The sequence below is a fragment of the Mchenga conophoros genome, linkage group LG13 (genome assembly GCF_057382185.1).
Source record: "Mchenga conophoros isolate Kocher_MC1m ecotype Shallow Benthic linkage group LG13, M_conophoros_male_GT1.1, whole genome shotgun sequence".
Classification (NCBI taxonomy): Eukaryota; Metazoa; Chordata; class Actinopteri; order Cichliformes; family Cichlidae; genus Mchenga; species Mchenga conophoros.
The window spans coordinates 7,293,354-7,318,900 of record NC_140538.1 but is presented as its reverse complement, the minus strand read 5'-3'; the positions used below and the strand labels follow the sequence as shown (position 1 = coordinate 7,318,900).

Below are 25,547 nucleotides of genomic sequence, written 5' to 3'. Positions count from 1 at the left end.
TAGCTATATGCATTAATTGTAGTAAAAATGCTGATAAACGTACTTGTAATTCCATCAGTTAGACATATCCATAATATATACTATATAATACTAGCATGGATTTTATTAACATAAGATTATACACGATTGATGGGAAAAAAACCAACTTATTTTGTTATGGCTCTCTTTCTACCATTTACACATAAGTCTCCTACCTCTTTGAGCACGAGGTTTCCATCCTTGTTATGGTTGGGTTCAATATTGAATATGTTGCTATTAAGATTTTGAATGGTAAATATGGGCTCCTTGTTCTGAATCTCATCTTTATCCACCAATTCCAGAATCCCAATCGTCTCATCCACCTTGTGGTTTTCTGGAACGTTCAGATCATATTTTGCTGTGGATGGAAAACACACACTAATTAAGACTGAATATTTCTGTTGATTCTGTACAATTTGATAATGTAATGCTTCTAATGGTTCTAAAACCTGACTGATGATAATCTCTTCTTTTTAAGCATCTCTTTATCATTACTGTAAATGCTCATAAAACTGTTCCTTACTTCTGGTAAAAGAAGCAATGTTGTCATTGATGTCAGTTATCTTAATAGTGACCGAGGTGGTGGCTGTGCTGCCAGAGGCCAATCCTCTCATGTCCTGAGCTTTAACCACCACCATATACTCCTCCCTGGTTTCCCGGTCCAAAGTGTTTATCTTGCAGCTGATCACACCTGCAGAGGGACAGAGAAAGAGCGAGACATTTGGAGAGGGTGTTATCTTTCAGGTCAACTCTGACTCATATTACAGTAAAAATAGCTTGAAACCCTCAAGTGATCCTAAATTAATTTGCCAGGATGAAAAAAGGCCGCTAAAGCATGGCAAACATGGTGGGTACCACTGGAGTCAGCCTACCTGTGATGCTGTCGATTTCAAAGGCTGAAATGTCTCCATGGGTCAAAGAGTACCTGAGTTCTGCATTAGCAGTGGTGGGGTCGTCTGCATCAGTAGCTTTCACCTCAACCACTATTCTTCCTAGAAGAAGGAAATAATATACATGTATGATAGAAATCCTCATAGTAAATAGCTGATCATGTTTAAGTGTATGTGTTTTGCAGATGTCAAATGGTTAATGCTTCATGACTAAGTGCCAACACTGTAATTAAAGTCACCGACTTGTGTTTTTCACAGCGAGATGTACTAATGATTGTGACAGGTGTGAGCATAATGTTTCGTTTTGCTTAGGATTTTCACACTTCAGTCTATTTTGAATCTGTCTCATTACCCCTGTTTAGCAGATGCCACATGCATACTTAAAAAAAATAATGTTTAGCAACTCTGAAAATTGTGTTTCTGTACCTTTTCTTTCTGAGTTTGGGTTCCTTCCTTAACATTAACCACTACTTGAGAGTGTGATGCCTCATTATACTTCAACTGGAAGTCTACATTGTAGATTATAACCGAAAACCCCTATTAACTCTACACCACAACCTTCCTTGCCATTCAGCCATTGTAGGCTGCGTTAACCTCATGTGTGGTTACAGTTCTCAGGAGGTGCACGTGGAAGGCTACAATCTAGGGTTAAGAGGGGTTTCCAGTTACATCGTAGGTTTCCACTGCACAGTTAAGGCACGAGGCAGTACAGATAAACGTAAATGCATGAACATCTTTTTTAACCTGAAATAAGCTGCTGGCAATTCCTTCTACAAAAAAAAAAAAAAAAAAATCCTTGATAATACTTACCTATTCTAGACCTCTCCTCAATGGATCCATTGTATGATTGAGTGAAAACAGGAGTGTTGTCATTGATATCTGTCACCTGGACAACAAATTCTCCAGGGTTTTCTATTCGGTTGCCATATGCATCTGACATCATAGCAGTCAAATGGTAAGCATTCTTCTTTTCTCTGTCCAGAGATTTGGTGACAAACAGGTCTCCTTTATTATCCACGATGAAGATGTCGTTTGCTCCCTCACCTTCTATTTTAAAAACCCCACCTGGGTTACTCTTGTCTGACTTGAGCTGAGAAAGAAAGAAAATAGACCTTTTAATAAATTACTGCAAATAAACTATTCTGAAAAAAAAAAAAAATTCAGATATGCATGAAAGAGATTCTCAGCAACAGATAGTGCCCCAGATTCACTTTGGATGTTATAGCTTCAACCTGAGGGGGCGTGGCAAAATACCAAAATGCTTTCTCATAGACAGCCATGGCAAGGAGAATGCTGTTTTTGACTCTGAGGTGAAAATACTAATATTAATATACCCGTCCTATCTTGAGCGGAGTCACAACAGGTTTCTCCTCTTCTACATAGAGAGAGTTCCAGATCCAGCCTCTTTTTTGCCGGAACAGCACAGGATGGGATTCCTTTTTGACAATGTCAGCTGGGCCGAGATTCTCTCTTTCTACCCCAGGAAGTCCAGAGTCTTGAGCAGTGATGACGGTCAAGGCCATAGTGGCCATAAGTCCTGTGGTCCACTGCTGGAGCCAAGCCATCATCTGGACAGAAGAGGATAGGATCAAGAAGAGAGAGGAATGAGAGGAAGAGGGGGTAAAAGAATAAAGATGAAAGAAGGAAGAGGCAAGACAGGAGTAAAGGATGCAGAAAGGAACATTGGGGTAGTAGAAAAGAGAGAAGAGAGAGGGACCAGAAAGGAACAGAGAGAGGATCACATTAAAACCACTTATCAGCTACGGACAGACCCCTTCACTGTGCACGGGTGAGACTTAGAGTGAAGGCCAAGGACTCTCTGTCCTCCCCTTACAGTCAGCTACTGAGCTCGAGGTCTAGCTATCATTTAGGACCAGGGCTCTTAAAGCTTTTCATCCTGGGACTCCAATGAAACATTTAGCCCCTCATCATGGGACCTGGAATGAAAGCACATCACCACTGTGGTCATATGGGGATCTATTAAACATAGGCTTGTGACCTATTTTAGGTCTTGACCCACTGGTGTAGTGCGAGAGAGCGGCACAGACAGAGAAAGAGAGACTGACAGAGATGCTACAACCACTTACGATGTCTGTCTTAATCAGCCATTAGAAAGGCCACTTTCCATAAAGGGACTTTTTGACATTTGGATTTCTGGATTTTCTTTCTGGATTTTCTTTGTTCTTTTTCAATATAAGGTAGCTCGGGTTTTGTATTCAAAGTTGAATAATTCCGGCAACTCATCCAACAGCTGTAGAGACATAATACTCAAAGCCAAAAAGTTAGCCAACATCATTATTATTCATCAAAAATGTTTGTACAAAGCAACTATAATTAATATTAGAGATGGCACGATACCACTTTTTTATGTCCGATACCAATACCGATATCATAAATCTGGATATCTGCCGATACCGATATGAATCCGATATAGTGTAGTTTTTAATCAATAAAACAGTTTTTTTTAAATATCTTGCTGCATTTCATATAAGTTCATACTCAAGTTTAAAAAACAAACAAACACTAAAGCTATTCTGTTATACTTGTATGCAAAAAATACACTGCACCCAAAATATTTCATAGTTCAGCAATACTGATCAATCTAATGAACTTAAACCTACACCATCCTCCCTATTCTGGTATTTTAAAGAGTACTTAGCGGAAATATTAAGCAACCTAACTAATAGGGTTGCAAGCTCCCAGCAAAAAAAAAATAAATAGGGAACCACCCCCCACCCTCCGCCTCCTGATGCTTAATCGCGGTAATCAACTTTAATTTAATGCACGTGTAAAAAAAAAAATGCACAGAAATCAATTATTTTTCCACAATAATTAAATAGATTCAACATCTTTCTTCAACAGAATTGCAGACAGCACAGATGGTACCTTCCCCAAAGGAAAAAGTACTATAGCTTACTAGGGTATATATTAGACTTAACAGTTACTATATACAGTAATGGACTTCTATACATTTTACATCAGATCAAAACTTTGGGTGTAAGATTCAGATAATTATTTATTAAAAGCTACACATTTTAAATGAGAATAAGAAAGAAAAGTATTTCTTTGTATCCCCACTTTTCCCTGTTAATGCCCTATCGGCCCCCCTGGCTATACTTTGCTAGACCCGCCCCTGCACAGTTACCAGCTGTCAGCTAAGTAGAAAAGGATAATGGTGTAGAAAGTAATATTAAATACATTCTAACAATAGCCTATCAAGCTTAAACATGCTGCTGTTGTTTAGCCGCTGGTTTCCTCTTTCTGGTGCAAAGTAGGCCAAAAACAAACAAGAGAGACCTGAGTTGCGACAGAAAAGCCGATCAGCTGATCATTGATCAGTTTCATGATTGAAGTAGCAGCAGGAGAGGGAGGGGGAGAGAGAGGCACTCGCTCCATATATGGGTTGTTAAGCTTCACGTGGGAACACTTTACAAACATTCAGAGATGAACTTACACACTTGCTTTACTTCCCTCTGGGATAACTTTCTCGGAGATGAAATGCTGCTTCAAATGCTCAACCAGACCGCTGACAGGTCTCACATACCACAGCCGCTCTATCACATGACATACTGCTCCTATGTGCTAAGGTTATGAGCCATGAGTTACGCCATGTCGCAAGTTTTGTGAGGTGCTTTCGTGATATTTAATAGATCGGATTACATTTTTTTTATTTTTCTCCGATATTCGATCCAGTAATTTAGGTCAGTATCGGACTGATAATAATATTGGATCGATCCATCTCTAATTAATATATATGAGATTTTGCATTGCAATTCATTCTGATGCATGAAAGTTAATCATGCTGCTAGTGTAGTTAAAAATATAAAAACAATGGGATTAAAGACATTCATAATACACTGCACGGAAAAGACTGACGCAACCTTCAGATCTAAAAAGTTAAACTAATGCAGAAAAGCCTTAAACCTGCATTATTTCTCATTCCCAGCAGGGGCAAGTGCTCTGGTTGTGAAAAGACAATTCTATAGAAGTCAACAAGAAAACACTCTCACTTGATTTTTGACTTCAGTAGGCATTATCCTGATGTCTTTACTGTATGGTCCCAATTGTTTTGCATCTTCTTTATTCCAGAATGACATTAATATTTAAATGATGGTTCCTTTCAAAGTTAGATAAGCGAAAAAGCAGGATATGAAGTAGGGACTGGCTACCTTGTAACTGACAAGTCACTACACTATGAGAGTGCAAACCCTCACTCATCGCTTCTGATTTCAGTCGAGCGATATTACCAGTATTAACTGATATTGACCATTTTACATACCTCAGCTTTTTTCCAACACTTGTAAGTCTTACTGTTTTCTTACATTTCCCACCACTTCACTCATAGATTGCATCATAAACCATTGATGTGGTGTGTACTGTAACACATGCAAGCGATTCGCATTTACCTTGACCCAAGCTATCTAATCATGAACAACAGCAATCATTGGATTCATTTATATCAAATTCAAAATTGCTTCCATTTATCGTAAAAACTTGGGCCCAACTGGCACCTCGTTTGATTTATGGCTTTTGACTGATTACAAGTTGGAAGGCGTTTCAGTGCGTTGCATCACTTCTTCCTGCGTGCAAGGCATTTAACACCATTTAACAAAAATGAAAGTGTATGTGGTACACAAACACCAGCAGTGCAGCAAATCTTCACTTTTGTTGCCAGTCTTTCTTATACTGTTTCACCCTCTCTGTCTGTGTTTGTCTTCCCCATCGTTCTTGTCTCCCCCCACTGGGCCCTATCTAATAAAGCAGAAATGCCAGGGAAATAATCTTCAAAACACTTTAGTCTATATGCACTCTGTACTTCAGTAGATATTTCAGCACAGCCCCTCGCCATCCCAGCAGAGATTAGTGCATCTTATTGTCTTCCAGCCATTAGCAGCAGGGAGGAAGAAAGCAAGATTATGATGAAGGGATTATACTGGCACAAAGTCTCCTCACTCTAATGGTCTAATCTCATATTCTGCTGACCTCCCATGACCTCTTCACACTGCTCCCCACAAATGGCCTTTAGTTGACGTCCCTTTGTTTGGGTTTTATTTTTTTCTCTTGTGCTTTCTTTCTTTAGTTTCCTTTCAGGACTAAATTAATTAAACAGAAGTGCATTGTGTTCTATTGCAGTCTAACAGAGACTTGAGTGAACATCTGAGCACCATGTTCATAAAAGTGCATTTGTGCAGCGCTAATAAATATTTGTTTTTCCTGGCTGTGGATCCCCATACGTCTGTCCCCATGGGCAGGTAATAAACACAGTGTGATCAAAATGAAATTAAAAGTTAATACCACTGAGAAATAATGTTGCCTCCAAATACTTTAATTTCACTTGCTATTAACCTTCTTTTGCTTTATGATTTTTGTTACCTTTAAGTAGCTTCAGCATCTGTTTTCCATAACACTGTTATTCTATCTTCTAAGTAAACATTTTTTTTTATTACTTTTACTATTACTTTAAAGCAGTAATCCAAGGATTTGGTGATTTGATTTGATAAAATTACTATTTGTGTCGCTACATTTAAATTTTCCTGTGAGGGCAGTTTTAAATCTATCAGGCAACCTACATTTACCTTATTGGAAATGTCCCCCAATCATCAATCACATAGGCTGATGATAAGCACCTGTAAACACCTAAAGTTAGAAACACTGATGGATGGGTAAATGTGACACCAGAGGATACAAGGGAGAGTGTGAGATAGAGGCAAATGATCCGCTGGTGTGACCCTTGTCAGGATCAGCCCCCAAAAATGAGGAAGACTTTGATCTTCGGGTTCAGGCAGCTGTGGCAAGTAGCTGTCTGTTAGGCATCACCTTTTCTAATTTGAATTACTAAAGTGTTCATTTTTTGTTTGCGGACAAGTCAGCATCTTCCGGGCAAATTATGGGAAACCATGGCAACGACAAACATGGCAAAGCTGCCAAGGAGGTCTCTGTGAAGCACCTTAAACCCCTTTGAGACCAATTTTATTGCTAGCGACAGCCAAAAGCTTCTACCTTCCACTTGCCAAATGGTCACAGAAAACAGTCCTTTGGTCTCTAGACCTGCGTGAATGGAGCTTTAGCAACTGATTTAAAAGCAAATGCCAGCAATCTCCAGTATCCACTTTCAGTCAGTCAGGTCTAGACACTGGTTGCTCCAGGTTTCTAGACCTGTGGTAACTGAAAATGAATTTTGCACTAATTAGCAAGTATGTGTGTGTTTGTCTGTGGAATGCAGCCCTACAGTCTATTACTGTAGCTTGCCAATCAAGCTTGTTAGCTGATAACAGCAACCCATTCCAAGTAGGATCACTTCTGGCTCCAACATGACAAATATGCCAGCCTTGAGGTTTTGAAACATCGGTTTGGGCCACAAACCAATAAATGATGCACGGCTGCTACAGCTGTCTCTTATGTAGAGTTGACAAGAAAAAAATGTAAATGATGATCATGAGGAGAAGAGTCTGAACCTATCAAATATTGCCCCTTTTTTATTTTCATGCAATACATTACATCTCAAAGTTTATCTTAATTATATTTCAGGGGTGAGTGTGATGTCACAATGCCGATCTGTAAATGGATGACAAGGTGATTTATTTCCCATTCATTCCGCTCCTTATTCATTTTTTTTCCTCTGAAAAACTGGAAAAAAAATAATAATATGCATTTGGTCCCTTCAAACATTTACATCTTCAGTAAATCATATATTAACAGTACATTTCTAATCACTGTATCACCTTTGTTTAGTTTGTCAGCTTCTATGCTTCTTCTTGACATAATCTGAACAAAGAAAGCAATCACACTTTCTGTTGCCTTTAAAACAAAGAACTGTACTCACTAAACTTGCCTTACCCTAAATTTGAAGAAGAATGTTAGCCAAGACTAAAGCTAAAATAAATACAATTACATTAAAACAAAATAAAATAACTCAAAACAAAATTATTTGAGAGTTAATCAAACTCATTAAACCTCCCTAAATTTCACAAACACCATAAATGAAGCAATTTAACATATAAAACATATGCAGGAAAACCTCTTAGGTGACCAAACCTGTGATTTGTCCCATAGCTGCTTAAGAGGACTGCGACTCATTCAGTGTATTTTGATGGCAAAATGAGCTACTTAACTATTAGAATTTTTACTTAAACAATTGTTGACTTCATTTATGTTATTCCTGAGCAATAGAGTTGAAATAAGCACTAAAAAAAATTAAAGAATTGCTTCACCTTAGTCTCAGCAGCAGCAGGGGACTTTTTAAACTGACAACTCAAACATTAATGGAATTGTGAAGGGTAAATCCCCACCTTAGTTCATAATTTAGTGAGTACTTAAAAGTAAAAGACCGAATCAGAGATTGGCATTATTTTGATTCCTGTGATTCACACCTACTTGTTCATTTTGTGAGTTGTATGTTTAGCCAATATAAACTAATATACCACAAATATAAAGGAGTTTAATAATTAATTACTAATAACCATTAATCATTATTACCTTTATAACATTTCCACCTTAGAATGTTGACCAGCAGTTAGAATGCTGCCCTTTATTTTATTTATTTATTTATTTATTTATTTATTTAAGTGTCTCCACAGTGTAATAATTTACACATTTGCCTAACAACCGAATGATCCCCAATTCAGTCATGGAAGGAAACACAAGTCCCCTGGATTGTGTCAGGAAAGGCATTCTGTATAAAAATCTCCCAGATCAAATATGTGGAGCTTCACACTGTGGCAACTAAAAGTAGCTTCAGATGAATAACAATAATTGTTTGACAAAGCTGAACTTTAGCTGTGATTGCATACTGAAAAAAGAAAGATAAAAGTCAAATATCTCACCATCACAACTAACTTTTACACAGAAATGTCACACGTACATTCACAGTTATTTCTGACAGAGAAAAAATCTGTTGGGGGCGTTTTCCCCAAAGGGGCTTTTTTTTTTTTGAAACAGCAATTCCTCCTTCTCTTTATCAGCAAACAGGAAGTGTAAACACAATGCCTTCTGGGAAATGCTGTCGGGTCTACTAATGTGGGGTCATCATTAGTAAGTGGACACACCCTTCCTGGGATTCATTCCTGCTGCTGACTGTACATTTGTCTCAGTTTCAGACTCAGTGTCTCACTGTGTTTGACTAACATTTTGTATTTTGTGTCATTCCTTTTTTAGTTTCCCCATCTCTTTCTGCCCGTTGACACCTCGCTGCCTCTCTTCCCTCCACGTCTTCTTTCTTTTCTTTTCTCTGACAGTGCTTTCAATACATTTTTCCTCTTAAAAGTCTCCACTTGTGGCTTGTTGTATCTCTCAAGGTGAAAGATGCATGTTGTTTTCATACAGTCTATTTCTGTCCCTGTCTATCATTCCTTCTCCCTTTTCCTTTTCTCACCTTTTTTCTCCCCCTTTCCTTTTCTCCACCCCCATACTCTCTCTGTCTCACCTTAAAAGCAGATCTATATGGAAGCCTGTTTCCGCCACTAAAAAAAAAAAAAAAAGCTAGTATCCATAACTCGAAATTTCGTGTTATTTTCTCAAAATTTCGAGTTAGCTCTGCCAATCAAAAATATACGTGAATGAGGTCGCTTTCTTGTTACCCGGAAGCATATGGCGCAGGACCGCGCACTCAAAAACGGATCCCAACAAATTAAAGTATGTTTGCTGATAGTAACACCATGTGATTCAGCTAATAACACAGGGATTTCATCATTTGTGAAGCCAGGCTGAAAACACTCAGCAATCTGTGCATTCACGACTGGATGTAATACCGGTAGCTTAGCTGTAGCATTTGTAGCTGAGGGCTTCAGCTTCCGGGTAACATGGAAATGACGTCATTCACGTAGATTACTGATTGGCAGCGCTAACTCGAAATTTCGAGTTGCTTTTCTCAAAATTTTGAGTTAATATGTCGAAATTTCGAGATAATAACTCGAAATTTTGAGAAAATAACTCGAAATTTTGAGTTATGGATCCTTTTTTTTTTTTTTTAGTGGCGGAAACGGGCTTCCATAGATCTAGCACCTTATAAGAACCCAGATAAATAAACACACCAGTGCACCCAGTTTACCCAAGTTCACCCCTTTTTTATAGTTTAACTCAAGTTTTTTTAATTCTTTGAATTAAAAATGTAAAAACAGACATGCAGATTGATGTATGAAAAGTTACAGGAGTTTTCAGTTTAAGTGTATGTTTGTTTGTTTTTTTAAATACATGACAGTATATATATAAGCTTATATAATAATCACTTTGTAAACTGCAAGTGTCAGACACACAAATCTCACTTGAGGATTATACAAAGTTATTTATGGCATCATTTATCAAAGGCATCTTTCGGAGCTATGAAGAATAAATAACATTCAGGAATATCTGTAATTACATCTGTACATTGTCCGCAGGCAAGTGAGTGTGTGTGAGTGTGACAGAGGAGCAGAAACAGACAGACTCAGAGACACAGTTGTCATTCTCCGGGATGTTTTGTGACTGGCAGACAGATCTGACCTAGTTCTTCAGTCTACCAAAGGCTAAAGCACAGAAGCGAGTCAACAAGACTTCATAATCCTAGCGGTCGCTGAAGGGTATTTGAAGTTCACGTTGAAGTCCTGTTGTCGCGTCTGTGTTTTTGAAGATGGAAATATAATTTGATTTAATCCTTTCTCACTATGGTGGGACAAGAAATCTGTCTTTCCTTCAGTCTGTCATTCAGCATATCTTGACACTTGGTGGATTTGAGTCAATGACTTTTTCTCACAAAGAAATTCAGGCAGATTTGGATTTGCAAGAAGTTAATTACACTTACCAAGTTTACTTCTACTTTTTCCTAACTTTGTTTTTGACTTATCCTAAACCAAAAGTTTTAATTAAGGGTGCCACAGTGGTAGGATGTCTCCGCGACTCAAAACACCACCTCTAATGGGCAGGAAATCTGAAGACAAATCTTAACCTAATAACTCATAACTAAATAACTAAAACATTTAAAATGACTAAAATAAAAATGTGTCCATTCAAGTTTAACTAGTTCCAACGCTCTAAAATCACATCACTTTTTTTAGTTGTTAAAACCAATCTGGTCTTGAGAAGTGGCATCTGTTCCTCCAGTATTAAATTGACAAAGTAAGATCCTTGATGATGATGATTCCTTTCAGATTCTTTTTGCCATAATATAATAATAATATGTCTATAGATGAAATTGTAACTAATTTATGATTTCAATATGCATAACTTGAGCATATAAAATCAATATTCAGTAACATCTGTCCAATGCTTGTGTTGAAGCAAAAGATCTCAACAACAAATCACCACATAGACATCATATCTTTGCTGTGGATAATCATCATCTGTACCTTTAATTAAAATAAAACTAAACGTTTGTGTGCAAAAGCGGGATCATGTAAGTGGCATTTACATGATAATCTATTAAAGTTATCAGCTGGTTTATTTAACATGGAGGTTGTCGTAAAATGGAGCAGGTTTAGTATGAGATTTGCTTGGACTCCAGATCACGACCAAGTTGTTGATTCTTTTGAACAAATTCTCATAGCTGAGAGCTGGCGAAAAGCAAAGCAGAGCTGGAACCATTTTAATGAATTCTATCTCACTTTAGTGCTATTATTGATCACATTTAAATTCATGTCTTTATCTGTTCTGTCTTCCCCAAGTTTGGATATTTTAATCATATTTTGTACATTAAATAACAAATTATACATGCAAAGGGACACTAGTTTCTTTTTAATGAACACATCACCATCAGTCTTTAGGTTGTGTTACACAAATATCAGTGTTTGGCACTATTTAGCTTTTTTAGCCGTTTTTGTCACCTTAAAATCAGGAGGTTGTTTATTTGTGGGCAGTAGGAATGCAGAGTGATTTCACAGTCTCAGATCTGTGATCTTCGCCTATTGAATAGTGTAGTGTGTGTTGTAGAGATTAAAACAGGTTTAATCACAGAGCAGCTTCTAACAATCTGTCTGCCAGAAAGTCACACCAGGAGTCATTCACACACACACACACACGCACACACAGCGTCCTCGCTGACACAGTCACTGGGTCACATCAGACAAATCCCATTTCCATACAGTGAATTGGTTATGACTGATGTTGGCCAGCTTATAAGCGATGGTGATAACAAACAGTCATTTGAAAGTAATTTAAAGCCTCAAGTCTTATCCTCATTGGTTTGGACTCAGCTGTCAGCCCCTCTGCTGAAGGCAAATTTTGCAACTACAGCGCTACATAGCAGATAAACAAAATAAATGAGTCTAAATACTGGACTTATGAGTTTCCTTTCATATTAAACATAATTTAAATGACCAAAAATACTATGAGCAATATTTATAATCTAATTATTTCTCAAAAATCGAGCTTCATCTCCAGTAAATACTCCATAACTCTAAGTGGTGCTGACTGAATGTAAAAACAATAAATACATGAATGCTGATTTGCCAGATCAGATCAGTTTGCTGCACTGGAAAGCTTTTAATTCCCCACAGTGGGCATAGTAGTGTGGGAGCTGGAGACCAGTTGGATTATTCCTCACTTTTATTCTTAATTTTATTGATGGCATTTTCCTATTAATCAGTTTCTCAAGCGATCACAAAAAAAAGAAACAAAAACATTTTAAAAAAATCTGAAGTAACAAATGACATTGTGGAGATACACAATGGAATAAGGTATACTGTGTAAAACAAAGAATACAGGTCAGTCCCTTTAAGTAAAACCTTAACTGGGTCTTTCAGTAGTAATCAGTAACTTCAGCTGAGCTAACATCGCCACAGCTGGACAGCTTGTCAACCACACTGACATATCTGAATGAATGAACGGCTCTAATCATGAATCTTGTGTGTTTGTGTGTGTGTGTGTGTGTGTGTGTGTGTGTGTGTGTGGGAGGGTGAAGTCTCCCAGATGGCACCCAAAGGATTTCTCTCTCCAGGAATTAGACCACTGGGTTTAGTTGCATCAACGGCTTTCAATGTAACAAACAAATCAAATCACTTCTATCACTTTGAGCCATAGATCCAGAGTACTACAAAACAACTGTTCCCATATATACAGGGCATATATGCAGGTACACAGAAACACTTTGTCTGTGTAGTGATAGCCACAGGCAACTACAGCACACTCTGAATAACCTAATAGAAATTAAAATTTTACTGTAAGGTGTTATTTTCTCTATCCTTTCATGTACAGTTTGGCTTGAAAGGTTGATAAGAGGGAGCCTAAACTCACTATAACGCAAGGAAGTCTTCAGCTCACAAATTGACACCACTCAACTGACAAGAGCTACGCTACCTTTTAATATTAGATGTGCGTCATACTTTGTTTCATCAATATTTAATCGCAAATGAACTTGACATCAGCTTGACAGTTAAGTTTTTTTTTCATTGTTTAACTCCTCAAAATTGAATAACTGAAGACCACCCGGTGAACTGAGATTGGTTCTAAATTTTTCCTGCTGTGTCTCCGGATCATCCTGTATTGTTTTAATGGTTTAATGGTTATAACCTCTTGTCTCCAGGAATGACAGTCCAGCCTCTGGGGGGGAGAACAGCACTCAATTACAGCATTCAAATCTACACAGAGCTGTCCGAGATCATTGGCACAGCATATGTGAACAGTGACGGGGGCTGACAGCATGTCCTTAAAAGGGGTTATAACCATCATTTTCAGTTATTTCTGTACCTTCTTGGAGGCAGTTTTACAAGTATTCATGAGCATTTCACCCTGGAGTGAATGGGAAAGTAGCCTGTAGCGTTTTAAAGGGATCTGGGCTACATTTTTCTGGGTACGCTGCAGTGCACTGCTTTTCAATCAGAAAGAACTGCTTCACACTTTCCATTTGCTGAACATGAAAGCGCACAACCTTCACCAACTCACATTCTCATTATTCAGGTACAGACACACACGTATATAACACACATGCACAGTATTTTTCTTTCCAAGACATAAAAAGAGAACTTACCAGTCAAACTGAAGTCGAAGCCAGGCAGAACTGCTGTTCAGATCTTTGTCGAGGTATAAAATGAAGCCCAAATCCTTCAACGTGTTCACTTGCTCAGACTTGAGTTATGCTTTATTAATTTCGCAGGTAGAAATCAGTGGTTGGTGGGTGGTCATGAGCTCAACAGAGGCAAAAACCACCTACTGATACGACTACTTCTTTTCCTCTCTCGTACTCCTTTTTTTTCCCCCTGATGTAGAATGAGAGCAGCAGGTGTACAAGCAGGGATTTCTCTCTTTGTTAGATTTTTACTAGGCTTCTGTACAAATCCCTTCCTGGACTGCCAGAGAGATAAGAAAGTCTGTGATGATGAAAAATGGGTTGATGCCTCTTAAGTTGTATCCCAGAGATGGATTTCCAAAGAAAAACTGAGAATCAAATATAAAAAAAAACCCACTCATCAGATAATTATCAGTTTTTACTCAAGTGGGTATTACAGTTGTCTCTTAGTTAGTAAGATTTTTATCAAAAAAGTAAAAGCTCCAGCTACTCCAACAGTGGAGTTTTTACCCCAAAATGTCTTTGTCACCCTCTTTCTCTTCTCAGGTTGTCGAGGTTTTTCTGCAGGTGTGAATCCAACAGGTTTCGAGTCTCTCTTGTTCTCTTTTCCTCTCTCCCCTCTGATGTGGTTTTCTCATCCAAGACCCAAAAATGGTGAACCACAGCTGTCTGACCGCAGTCCTCTCTCACACAGGTCACTGCCCACTTCCTCTTCCTGTTATTCTGGTCAGTGTTGTCCGCTGGTGCTCCCAGCTACTGCTCCTTTTCCTGTCCTGGAGGGGAAAACAGAAAGAGATGGAGGTATGGGGAGGTATTGGTGGATTGGTGAAAAGACAGAAAAAACGGGAGAGAGCAAGAGAAGCAGAGAGGGAGTGCATATGTCAAAACAGCTCAAAAACACTAGGAGAGGCAGAGAAAGCAGCCGGCTCATGTTCATGAAGCAGATGGAGTGAGTGTGTGAGATAGGAGAAGGGAGGGAGGGTGATGGAGAGTAAGGTGAGAGAGGCGTTACTTCTCGGTCCTTCTCAGAGAGCGGGAGAGCGACGGGGAGTGGGGGAGAGATTTATTATTCATGTGTGTGAGATAAGGATTAAGTTAAACAGGTTATTGGGGATAATCCTTAGAGATTTCCCCACATGAGGCTAGTAAATATTTCAGAGGGCTGACTTTGTGTGTGTGTGTGTGTGTGTGTATGTGTGTGTGAGTGTATCTGACAGAGAGATGTCGTCTAAGCTGGAAAATGAGATGAGAGGGACGCCTTGCCACACGCACGCACGCACACTCACACACTCCTTATCTTACTCCCCCCGTCTCTTCGGGGGTGAGTTGTTCGTCAGTAATTTGGCGAATTGGACAGGAAAGCCGGCTGTGTGTTTTTAAATTGAAACCTCTCCTGTGGCAATAGCAGTCCAGCCTTTCTTTTTCACTCCCATCTCACCCTCCCTCCCTCTCTCTGTCATCTTTTTCTCATTCTCCCCGTTTGCTCTGTCTCTTGTTTCTTTTATATTTTATTTTGCAGTTTCAGCTCAGTTCTACATAAAATATTGTCATTTCATCTGGGAGCAGCTTTTCCAGACATCATACATCAACATTTACTTTAAATCTACTTTATGTAGTACTTGTGTATGTACAGTCTCTCTCTTGCTCTCAGTTCTCTGATCTGATTAGTGAGGGCAATACTGTTATTTTTTTCTCTCTAGACACAGTCCAAACTTTAAGACAAAAGGACTGTTTGTCATTGCTTTTCAAATAAGAAACAGACGGCCTTCACAAAAACAATGCAAGCTTCTTCTAATCAGGAACTTCTTTAATTAATGAAGGATTTTCTGTGAAGCCTGTGCTGTGTATGTTCTATACAAGAGGATTACAGACTTTATAAAACAGACAAATGTCATGTATGAGGCCGCACCTCACAAAGCAGCCCCACCCACAGCCCTAATTTAAGTTTTTTTCACTATGCAAACACAATGAAAAATCTGCTAGTTTCTCTGTATTGCTAAAACTGACTTCAGCACTGCATGAAGCACAGCAACAGTGCAAAAAGCTCGAGGAGAAAAGAAGTGCAGAGGTGTGAGATGGCTAAAATCTGACCAATCAAAATGATGGAAGCACAAATTTCTGGCCATTTAATTTGCAGTGTGAATACCTTGTGTGTGCAGTTTTTTCCACTCCATTATCGAAATGGAGGATGAAGGGGTCTTGCACTATTATAAAAACGTCATGCTGCCTTTGCATTCGAGAGTCTTGTCTGCTCTGTTCAGTATTCTTGTTCCACCCTGGTGAACCACCCTTCCTAAGTGTTTTCTTGTTTCTGACCAAGTAACATCTACCTTCAGGGAAAATCTTTCACCCGCTTCACTCCTTCTCTGTCGGAAAATGACTGTGTGTGTGTGTGTGTGTGTGTGTGTGTAGGTGTGTGTGTGTGTGTGTGTGGGAGAGAGAGAGATAGAAAGACTGTCATTTTAAACAGATAAGAAATAAGAAACTAGTGACTTGAATGGCAGCTGCACATCAGGGGGAACAAAGAAAGCTTGAACGATGGTGTTTGAAAATGTGTCGTTTTTTATTTGTTAGTCCATCGTTAGATTTAATGAAAATTAAGATTGCATCCTTTACATTGTGTGCAACATTTAATGACATTTGCATGCTCACATCATAACCACTGTTAAATCTAAAAAGACACTCTTTAAATCACCCATTAATTGGGCTCAGTTTTACAGAGCAGAGGCAGTGATGTATGCGAATAAAGGCAACAAGCGCAGAAATAAGAGGAAGATTTTTTCCTCATGTTGGCTGTCTGTTTTCTTTCAGTAAACAAGGTGACATGTACAAGACTGAGGGTTGTCTCAAGAACAAACAAACAAAATGTCACAAATATGATGGAAACTCTCTTGTTTACACATCTCTTTCCCTCTACCCCTCAGTGTATCTCTGTCATTCTGTCTTTTCAAAAATCCTCATGCTCTTGGCCTACTTTCCTAAATAACACTTTGGCACTAAAAATTGCATCCTCGTTCCACTCATGACATGTAAGGAAACGGGCGATATTCCCCCACTAGTGGTTTGACTGGAAGAAGACCATTGGGGGCTGAACATCAAGGAGCACTGAGAGGGAAGAAAGAGAAGGATGAGCAAGAGAGGAATATGTCTAACATGACAGATGTTTCTTAAATAGTGTCTATGTGCCTAGAGGGTCCACTTTCATCATTAACACATATAATGTTTTTCCTATAAATATAGATCCCTGTTGAAAACACTACCTCAAAGGTGGGTCCACACGACACAGGACTTTTCCTACTTATCTGTTCCAGTATGTTCCCACTGCTCATAACGATTAAAAGCAACAACGTTTCTGAAAAAGAAACACGTTCCCTATTAGGTTCACAAATATCATTCTTTTAAGGGTTCAGTTGCAGCTGACCTTTAAGCAAATTCAGCTTTTAAAAGTAAAAGTAAGTCGTTATAATTTCAGAGTAAATTATTGGCTTTTTAGTTTGTCCAGCTGACTCCCACAGGCTTCAACAAGGCATTTATTTTAAATGAAGATCCACCAGTTTTATTTTGACTTAGTTTTCAATAATAAATTAAAAGTTTGAAAGCCACGCTCGTACTGTAAGGAACCATATGTTTTTTCCCTTTAAATAATTTTTGTTTTTCAAAACTGCCAACAGGGACTTGGAAATTTTGACATGTTTGTTAATTTATAAGCAGAAGACTTATTTTTCTTTAGGAGAAAAACTGCTCACAACTGGGCTTGATTTACATCCGTGTAATTTTTGCACAAGGAATTCTGCTGCTTCATGACTCTGCGGCTACACCAACCATGTAACATATGCAGACCATTTATGAGACACATGCTACATGATTATGTTACTACCACAATAAGTGAAAGTGGTTACGCCGACATATGCACTGCTAAGATCTGCTCAGATAAACCAGTCTCTTGATTTTATTTTTATCTTTTACCTACACTAGCATTTGGTATTTAGCATTTTGCCAGTATCAGCGGTCACACCTCTCCTTAAATACTCTGCTGTCTCACTCGTTTTTTATTGTAAGCAAAGCATGCAACTCTGCTGTCATTATTATAGTGAAGGAGTCAGTCAGGAATAGCACTACATTTAGCACTTTAAGAAAACAGATCTTTCCATCAATACTACTGCAAATCCAGCATTAGTTCTTATCTGCTGGTTTGTTGGTTTGGTTCTGCTTGGTTTGGTCCAACCTCAACATACAGAAGCCTTGAGTTTGGGTCTCTGTTGGTTGTTCTGTTTGATCTTAATCTTGATTAATTTCTAGCTTTATTATTAATACTTTTGGAGTCTAGTTAGTGTGTCTCTGTTAGTTCTTTGTGTTTTCGTTGAGATTGCGGTGGGTTTTTTGTAGCATCCTGTTTTAGTTTTACTTGCTGACTGTCTTCCCTTTATTGCTTTCAGCAGCTCTTTATTAGTTTCATTTGCATTTAATTTACACTCCTATGTTAACCCACCCCCCCATTAGTGTGTGTCTATAAATACTTCTATAATTCCTTTGTTCAGTTGTTCAGTATTGCATCATCCATTTAGCTGGGTATCTGCAGCAGTTTGTTCCTGAACTTGTGATCCTAGTGATTTTTGGATTTCTTAATTCCCTGGACTTTGCCTTTTCTGTTTTCTTGGAATAGAAGATTTTGGACTATGCATTTCTTTGACTTATTAGCAATAAATGTTTATTTTTGTACATCTTCCTCCTGCGCCCTGCTCTTGGGTACTCAAAAAAAACCAACCAACTACACTCGACATAGAAATCTATTGTCATGACAAGCTATGTCGAGCGGGCAAGAATGATGAAATCCATTTAAACACTGAAAAGAGACATAAAAATTAAGTCATTTTGTTAATGAGCAGTTTAGAAGATAAATGTCTGTATTTGTTAAGCTTTCTGTGCCTCAAATCTTTGGCTCATTCTCTAAAAGAGTGCATCTTCTTTTAAATTATAGTTCCCATTTATATTTTCTTTGTTGTTGTTTTGGACAGTTTTCATCTACTCTTGAGACAAGCATCATATTTTATCCTCCTCAACCCTTCATTATACGAAAAAACCATACTACAATGAATCACAACAAATTCCATTCCCTGCATTGTTATCTATAAGCACCAGGCAGCACATAGTTAGAAAAGCAACAGACTAGAGCATTGTAATCTGCCCATCTGCCCATCCAGTATATCAGAATATTACCTAATTATCACATAAAACTAAAATGATCACCTTACGCATTTATGCCTCCAACAGTCAGTTTAACTTCATGTCAGTCTGGAAGACTGTCTAGAAGAGTTTAAAGCAATTTAATAGGTGGGCATCAAATCAGTATAAAATCAAATTTAAGTATAGTGTGAGAACAGTAACGGCATTGAATTCGATTTTTTCCAGAGAAGTGGACCTTTTATCATGTGGACATAAACTATCATCACATCATTATCATTATACATTTGCATGAAATTTCTTGAGGAAGGAAAAACGTGTTTGTGAGGTCACTTGACATTTGATTACTAATGTCTATTGAGGTTTTCCATATATATGACCACTTACCACATGAAGTCAACATGTAATCATGGTGAGAATATAAGATCAAGTGAATAAAGCACCAGTCACAGAAACCTAGAGACCAGTCGGTGACCCCTTGGCAACCATCTGTCGCTAGGGAAAAATGTGTATTCTGTAACTAGTCTGCAAAAACGTCCTTTTTCTGCTTTGGTCACAAGCAAATTGTTGCATACAAATTTTAAGTGGAACCAACTGGCTTGTCTATAAACACCAGTGAAACTGTTTATAGACAAGTGTGAAATATGAGAAAAATAATACACAAACTGGACCATAATGGTGAGCATTTGACTTTCAATTAAATATGCTTGTGAAACATGTGGGCTGAGGCAAAAGTCTTACTTTGAAGGCTAACCTCTATTTCTGCTTTGAGTTGAAATTTGTCCTAGTTTTACTATACTGCTCAGGAAGTAGTTAGAAGTATTTGCAGACAAACGTGAAAAAAACAAAACAAACATAGGCCACCATGCTAGCAACCAAGCGATCAATACGAGGTTTTCATTGTAGCACCTTCATTGCAACCAGTTTCACCCAGTGACAGCCAGCAAGCTCCAGGAACCACTGCTAAGTAGTTGGGCGATAGACGTTTCCTTACTGGTTGTAAGTATGTCCGATATCGTCGGGAACCAATCTCTGACACCACATGAGAAACCCCAACCGACTTCAATTTAAAAAAAAAAATCTTCTCTTGATGCATTACTGAGATTCCCTACCCCAGAGATACCTCATTTGCAAGAACAGGATGACCTTGATTGTTGACCTATTACCGTCTAATCACTTCATCTTTGAATGCAAGTGTAAATTTCCATCAAACTTGAAGAAATCCCTTCAAGGTGTTCAACAGATATTGGTTTCAAGAGAATAAGGCAGGCAGAGTGAATTTTTATTATGCCTCTAGCCAAAGTTTTACTCTACTTCAAAATATGATATACACCTTTACGCTTTGCAGTTACTGTTAAAATGTATTTTTTACATAATTTTTTATTTTAAGATGAATTCATTGGGAAAAACTGCAGTTTCCTTATCTCTCCTCATCAAATTTTCACATTTTTATCTGATAAAGAGAATGATTACAACTCTTGTGACTGGAATGAGTCTTTCTTGCTGTCATTTGGCCAGTACTTGCATCATCAGATGTAGGATTTCAGGTTGTGAACAGAGCCTGCCAAGAAGATACAGAATATTGACAAGTGAAGTGGAGTATAAAGGCATGTCATAGGATGACAAAAGCATGGAGCTACAGTTGAAGAACTGTGAAGTAGTTACTTAAGTGATGAGAAGTCCTTCCTATCTCTTTAGTAAATAATTTGAATCCCATCCATATTGCTAACAAATACTTTGAAAATATAGTTTCAGTGGAACAAGTTCTGAAAAGAACATTAAAAATCTTCATTGCACCAGTTAAAATGAAGCTAGAAAAAGATTTCTTACTGAAAAAAATAAAGATAAAAGTAATTCTATTCAAGTCAGGACACCAAGGTTAGATTTGTAACTTTAAGGAACTGAATGCGTAAATTGATTTGGAAATGTTTAACCTTGAAATCATCAGCCTTCAACTACTTTATTTTGTTGCAGATTACACTTTGTACATGCTAGAGTCTGTTAAATCCTCCGTGCTATACACCCACCTCACACCATGCCGAATAACAATGTTTCAATGCTTACTGCACAAGCTGATCACTAAATACATTTCAGCATGTAAATTCAGTCATGATTCATTAGTCATGCTGCAACACATTTGTTAATCGCCTAACCACCACAAAAAGGCTGTTAGAAAAGCATTATGTAAATGGCTGTCAGTAAATTTCAGCATAGTGACTGAAATGGTTTAATGGTTGTACAGACCTCCTCGGTGTGTTATTGCATCAGATTCATTTCATGTGAAAAAGCTGCATATCTTTACTTTTAGATCATTCTTAGCAGCTGTTGTACATTTAGGTCAAACATACTGGGATGCGATTAGATGACCCTTCGTCCTGGCAAGCTTGTATTAGAGACTCATAGCCTCCATGTTTCTAGTCACCCACATTATGCACATCAGCCCTGATTTCCACTAAATGTTGTATTTTGGCTCTCGTTCCTAGAGCAAGTTGGGCAGAATTATCAAATGCCATGTCTGATGTTTCTTTCAAATCTCTACTTTTTCCCCCAAATCTTAGGTCCAAATATTTTATATAATATAAACTGTAACTAATGCAGAGGAACCCCCCCCCCCCCCCCACACACACACACACACATATTTACAGTAATATAAAGTTAGATCATCTACTACAAAGTAAACGGCTGCTTCCCATTTATAGTCAGTGTTGGCTTCATTTAGCCATCTTGATCCTTGTCTATTTTCAACCAACTATTTATGAACACAACACTCAACATAGATCATACACACACACACACACACACACACACACACACGCACATATAAAAAATCTTCTAAGCCACATTTAAAGACAACTTTTTTCACAAACCATCTTAGTTCTTACCAGCAATAAGTAAGACATGTTTCCACTGGGTGTTGGACTCTGCAAGACCTGCACTCTGTCACTAATTCTGTACATAATTATTATAAACAGGATTTCTAGGAGCAGCCAATGGGTGGAGAGTATTGGGTTAGATGGTTTCAGGAGCTTATTTCTGCGTTTTTTGCAGATAAATCACATCTTTTGGCTGGTTTGGGAGCACCTTGGTCTCACCAGAGGCTGGGGAGAAGGTCTGTGCATGTCCACTTAGACTGCTGCCCACAACACAGATCCCGGTGATATCATAAAACTGGTAACATTTTTAACAATTATTTTTGCTAGAAAAATAAATTTTCGAAAGCAGATTAAAAAGCTCATCTATATTGTTCTACCTGCCTGTAAGAGGAAGTAAAAACCTAACCATCCACAGGGAGAACATATAAAATCCACACACATGCAAAATAAAGTGTATCGTCTGTAAAACAAAGATATAATGGAGCTTCCAGTAAAAGAGCTCTTGTATGCCGATCCACCATATATCTTAAATATGTTATGGCTACAAGTGAAAAAAAAAAAGATTTGTGGCCATAACATCATTTACTAGCTATCAAAACCCAAATTAGAGCCAAACAGACAAGTTACCCTTTTCTGCTTGGCTGCCTCAGGCAGACTGTGGGCATCTTGCTTCATCACCACAGACAGTTTTAAAACAGGTCAGACTGAGTTGCAGATGTATGATTTAGTGTTTGTGTCTGTATCTGAAAAGCTGAGGTATCTAACTCTCCCTCATGCTGTCAGTCAGCTGTGACTCTAAAGCTTGACACCTGTTCTTGATTTCTCATCACATTAACCTATAAAATTTAAGAACAGCAGTTAAAACAAGGATTGAAACCAGCCTGTTCTGCAAAGTGTACTAGTATCTAGTTTCCTGTTAAAAGATGCAGTATAATATTTGTTCCACTTTGCACTTAGAAGGAAAAACAGAGGAATTTTCTTTAAAATTTAAAGAAAAAAGTCCAGCCTTTAACCTGGAGACTGACTTGATTTGTATCTTTCACGTTATTTTTGAATTTACAGTAAAATCTAGAGAGCTTTTGTAATCTGAAAATGTTGTTAAAATGAAACCAGGGCAAACAAGGCCTCCCTCTCCTATGACCTCAGTTTAAAAAAAAAAGTCATTTCAGTTTTAACCAGCTTGAATTGTTACGACACACCAATCAAGAGAGATATATGTTAGGACATTAACCCCTCCTGTGTGCATGCGTGTGAAAATCTTTTGTGTTACTATACATGCGTCTAACATCATTTGTGTGTGTGTCTGTGTGTCTTTGTGTTGTGTAAATAGACAAGATCCCTGAGGACAAATGATGAGGAGATGATATCTTGTGAAGTGTGCCCTTTAAAAATAGCAGGGTCGCTGTCAACATTACTTGGCTCTGGATGAGCTCTTTGTTTCTGTGTCCATTTGTCCGTGTTTGTGTGTGTATTCCAAGATACCACAATGATCTTTGTGTGCGCTAATGCATGTTTATTCCTGCACTGTATCATTCTGTGTTTTCTGCATGTGTTCCGATGAGAAAAAGGATCTGTTTTCAGGCATGACTGATCACTGCATGCCCTTTGTGCATGTGTGTAATAATAAATATATGTGTGTGTTTGCAAAGAGGAATGAGGTGTATTCATCCAGAGCTCCTGTGTCTGATGTACATAGTAATGTGAAATACTGCCCCGGGGTGACTCAGGAAGAGAAAGAATGGGATGGGGGGTAATAAAAAAGGTAGATGAGGAGCCAAAAGAGCAATATAAAACAAACATGCTAAGTATTTATATTTGTATGTTAGCTACATGTAATTTAATGTTCCTCCATCCCTATTTTAATCCCCACAGTTTTTGACATAGCTTCTGTTATTATCGCCCCATTGCATTTAAATGTGAACAGAAAGAAAGTGTCACCTCTATAGGCTAAATCATACATAATCCCAAAAGCTCAAATGTTGTAAAGCATCCACAACTCACATCATAGGTGTAGATTTAACATTTCTGTGGGGGTTGGGGGTGTGCATAAAAGACAAGATTTATGAATCAACTGTGAAGAAAAGGAAGGGTCTTTTTACTCACAAAACATAAATGATGAGCTCACATAACCAATCTTTTGTGGTAAACAACTGTGACAGAGGGAGTTTTGTGATCTTAGTCAGCAGCTGCAGCATTTCATCTGGTGTTGGCAGTTGATAATCAGGGAGGAGGCACACGGAAAAAAGGGTCGAAAGTCAGGTATTCAGACATCTTTCCATAAGTTTAGAATTGTTGCTGTTTGCAAACCAGCTTGTCAGATGGGTTCAATCATTACATGCTGACTGTCACATCTGGGGGAGTGAGCAACAGACAAAACACAAAAAGGCAGAGCAGAGCAAATTTATGCCTATATGTGTGTTAACTCAGTAGGTATAATAAAAACAAATAAAAACAAAAAGTCAAGAATATTTTTCCCCAGGACTCAGGAAATTGTGCCTGCAGCTCAAAAATGTATAGGGTGTTACCCCACCCAACCCCTCCTCCCGATGCTGAAATGAAGCTCAAGCCCATGACTGTCATTATTAATTATCTTATCTAATTCTGCATACATCAGGAGGGAAAAAAAACTAACCAAACAATGAAAGAATTTGATTTTTTTCTAATCAGTCACTAATGACATAGATGTGTGGCTGTATTAGCTGTCTGACAGTGCAAATTAAAGCTGCTTAAGTAAACAGCTTTATCTTAACACTGAATCAAATTATGTTATTTATGAATACAAAGCCAACAATTTAGCAGATAAAGATTTACAGGAAATCTGTGGCAATCATTTCTCTGAGGAGTAAATGAAAGCCAAATGTTGAAAGCTAATGTTGGACCTTCAGGGTTTGGTTGAAAAGATCCAAATCCAAAATCAGAGGCTGATAAGATAAAGTAAAAGTAGCCTTTTATTTAGGCTGAAGGAAAACGCTCAAAAAACAAAGAAAAGACGAAGAAAAATTCTAAACAAGAACACAGAGACAAACAGGTCAAACTAGGGAAACAAAAAGGTGATCTCACAAAAGCAATATCTACACAAAGACACACTGAAGGTAATCATGGGTAACAGAAACACCTGAAACCAATCAAGGATAAAAAAACAGGGGGACAGAGAACTGACAACACGATGACATAAAGGAGGCATCCAGCAAAACAGAACACACATTAAAGGAAATTAAAGCTACAAAGAAACATGTTTAATCGTAGATTTTTTAAGACTCGTTAAACTAAAGTTCGTTACACCAAATAGACACAGAATATATTTAATTTTAAATAAAGTTCCTATAGTGGCATTTGAACCTTCCACCCCACCGATCCAACTGCCAAGAATATAAAGAAAAACAGCAATAAATATAAAAATGGGAAACAATAAAACAAACAGAGCAAACAAACAAAGCATAAAAAAGAAGCACCATATAATACCTCAAAATCCACAGTCCCAACGCTACCTTCACTGGGTGGCCTGAATCACATCTCCAAAATGAATAGCATTGTTGGTATTTGACTGTGTGACTTAGCCAGTTATTTGTTAAGCTGTTTGTTAAAAATGTTTCTGAGAGTAAAAGAGTAGCG

General features: G+C 38.0%; 1 protein-coding gene across 3 annotated transcripts in view; it reads right to left on the bottom strand.

Moving 5' to 3' along the window:
* cdh5 (cadherin 5) overlaps window positions 1-25,547 on the bottom strand; it is a 69,133-nt gene that overhangs the window by 22,186 nt on the left and 21,400 nt on the right. The window contains exons 1-7 of one of the 3 annotated variants that reach the window (XM_085296216.1): window positions 14,392-14,800; window positions 13,843-14,249; window positions 2,243-2,476; window positions 1,719-1,998; window positions 891-1,010; window positions 542-709; window positions 195-376 (exon numbers count right to left, since the gene is read on the bottom strand). In XM_085296216.1, coding sequence (XP_085152342.1) covers window positions 195-376; window positions 542-709; window positions 891-1,010; window positions 1,719-1,998; window positions 2,243-2,476 — 984 coding nt within the window. In that variant the 5' untranslated portion in view covers window positions 13,843-14,249; window positions 14,392-14,800. Of the gene's footprint in view, window positions 1-194; window positions 377-541; window positions 710-890; window positions 1,011-1,718; window positions 1,999-2,242; window positions 2,477-13,842; window positions 14,801-25,547 lie in introns of those variants that run through there. The other 2 variants (XM_085296215.1, XM_085296214.1) reach the window with 2 other exon arrangements.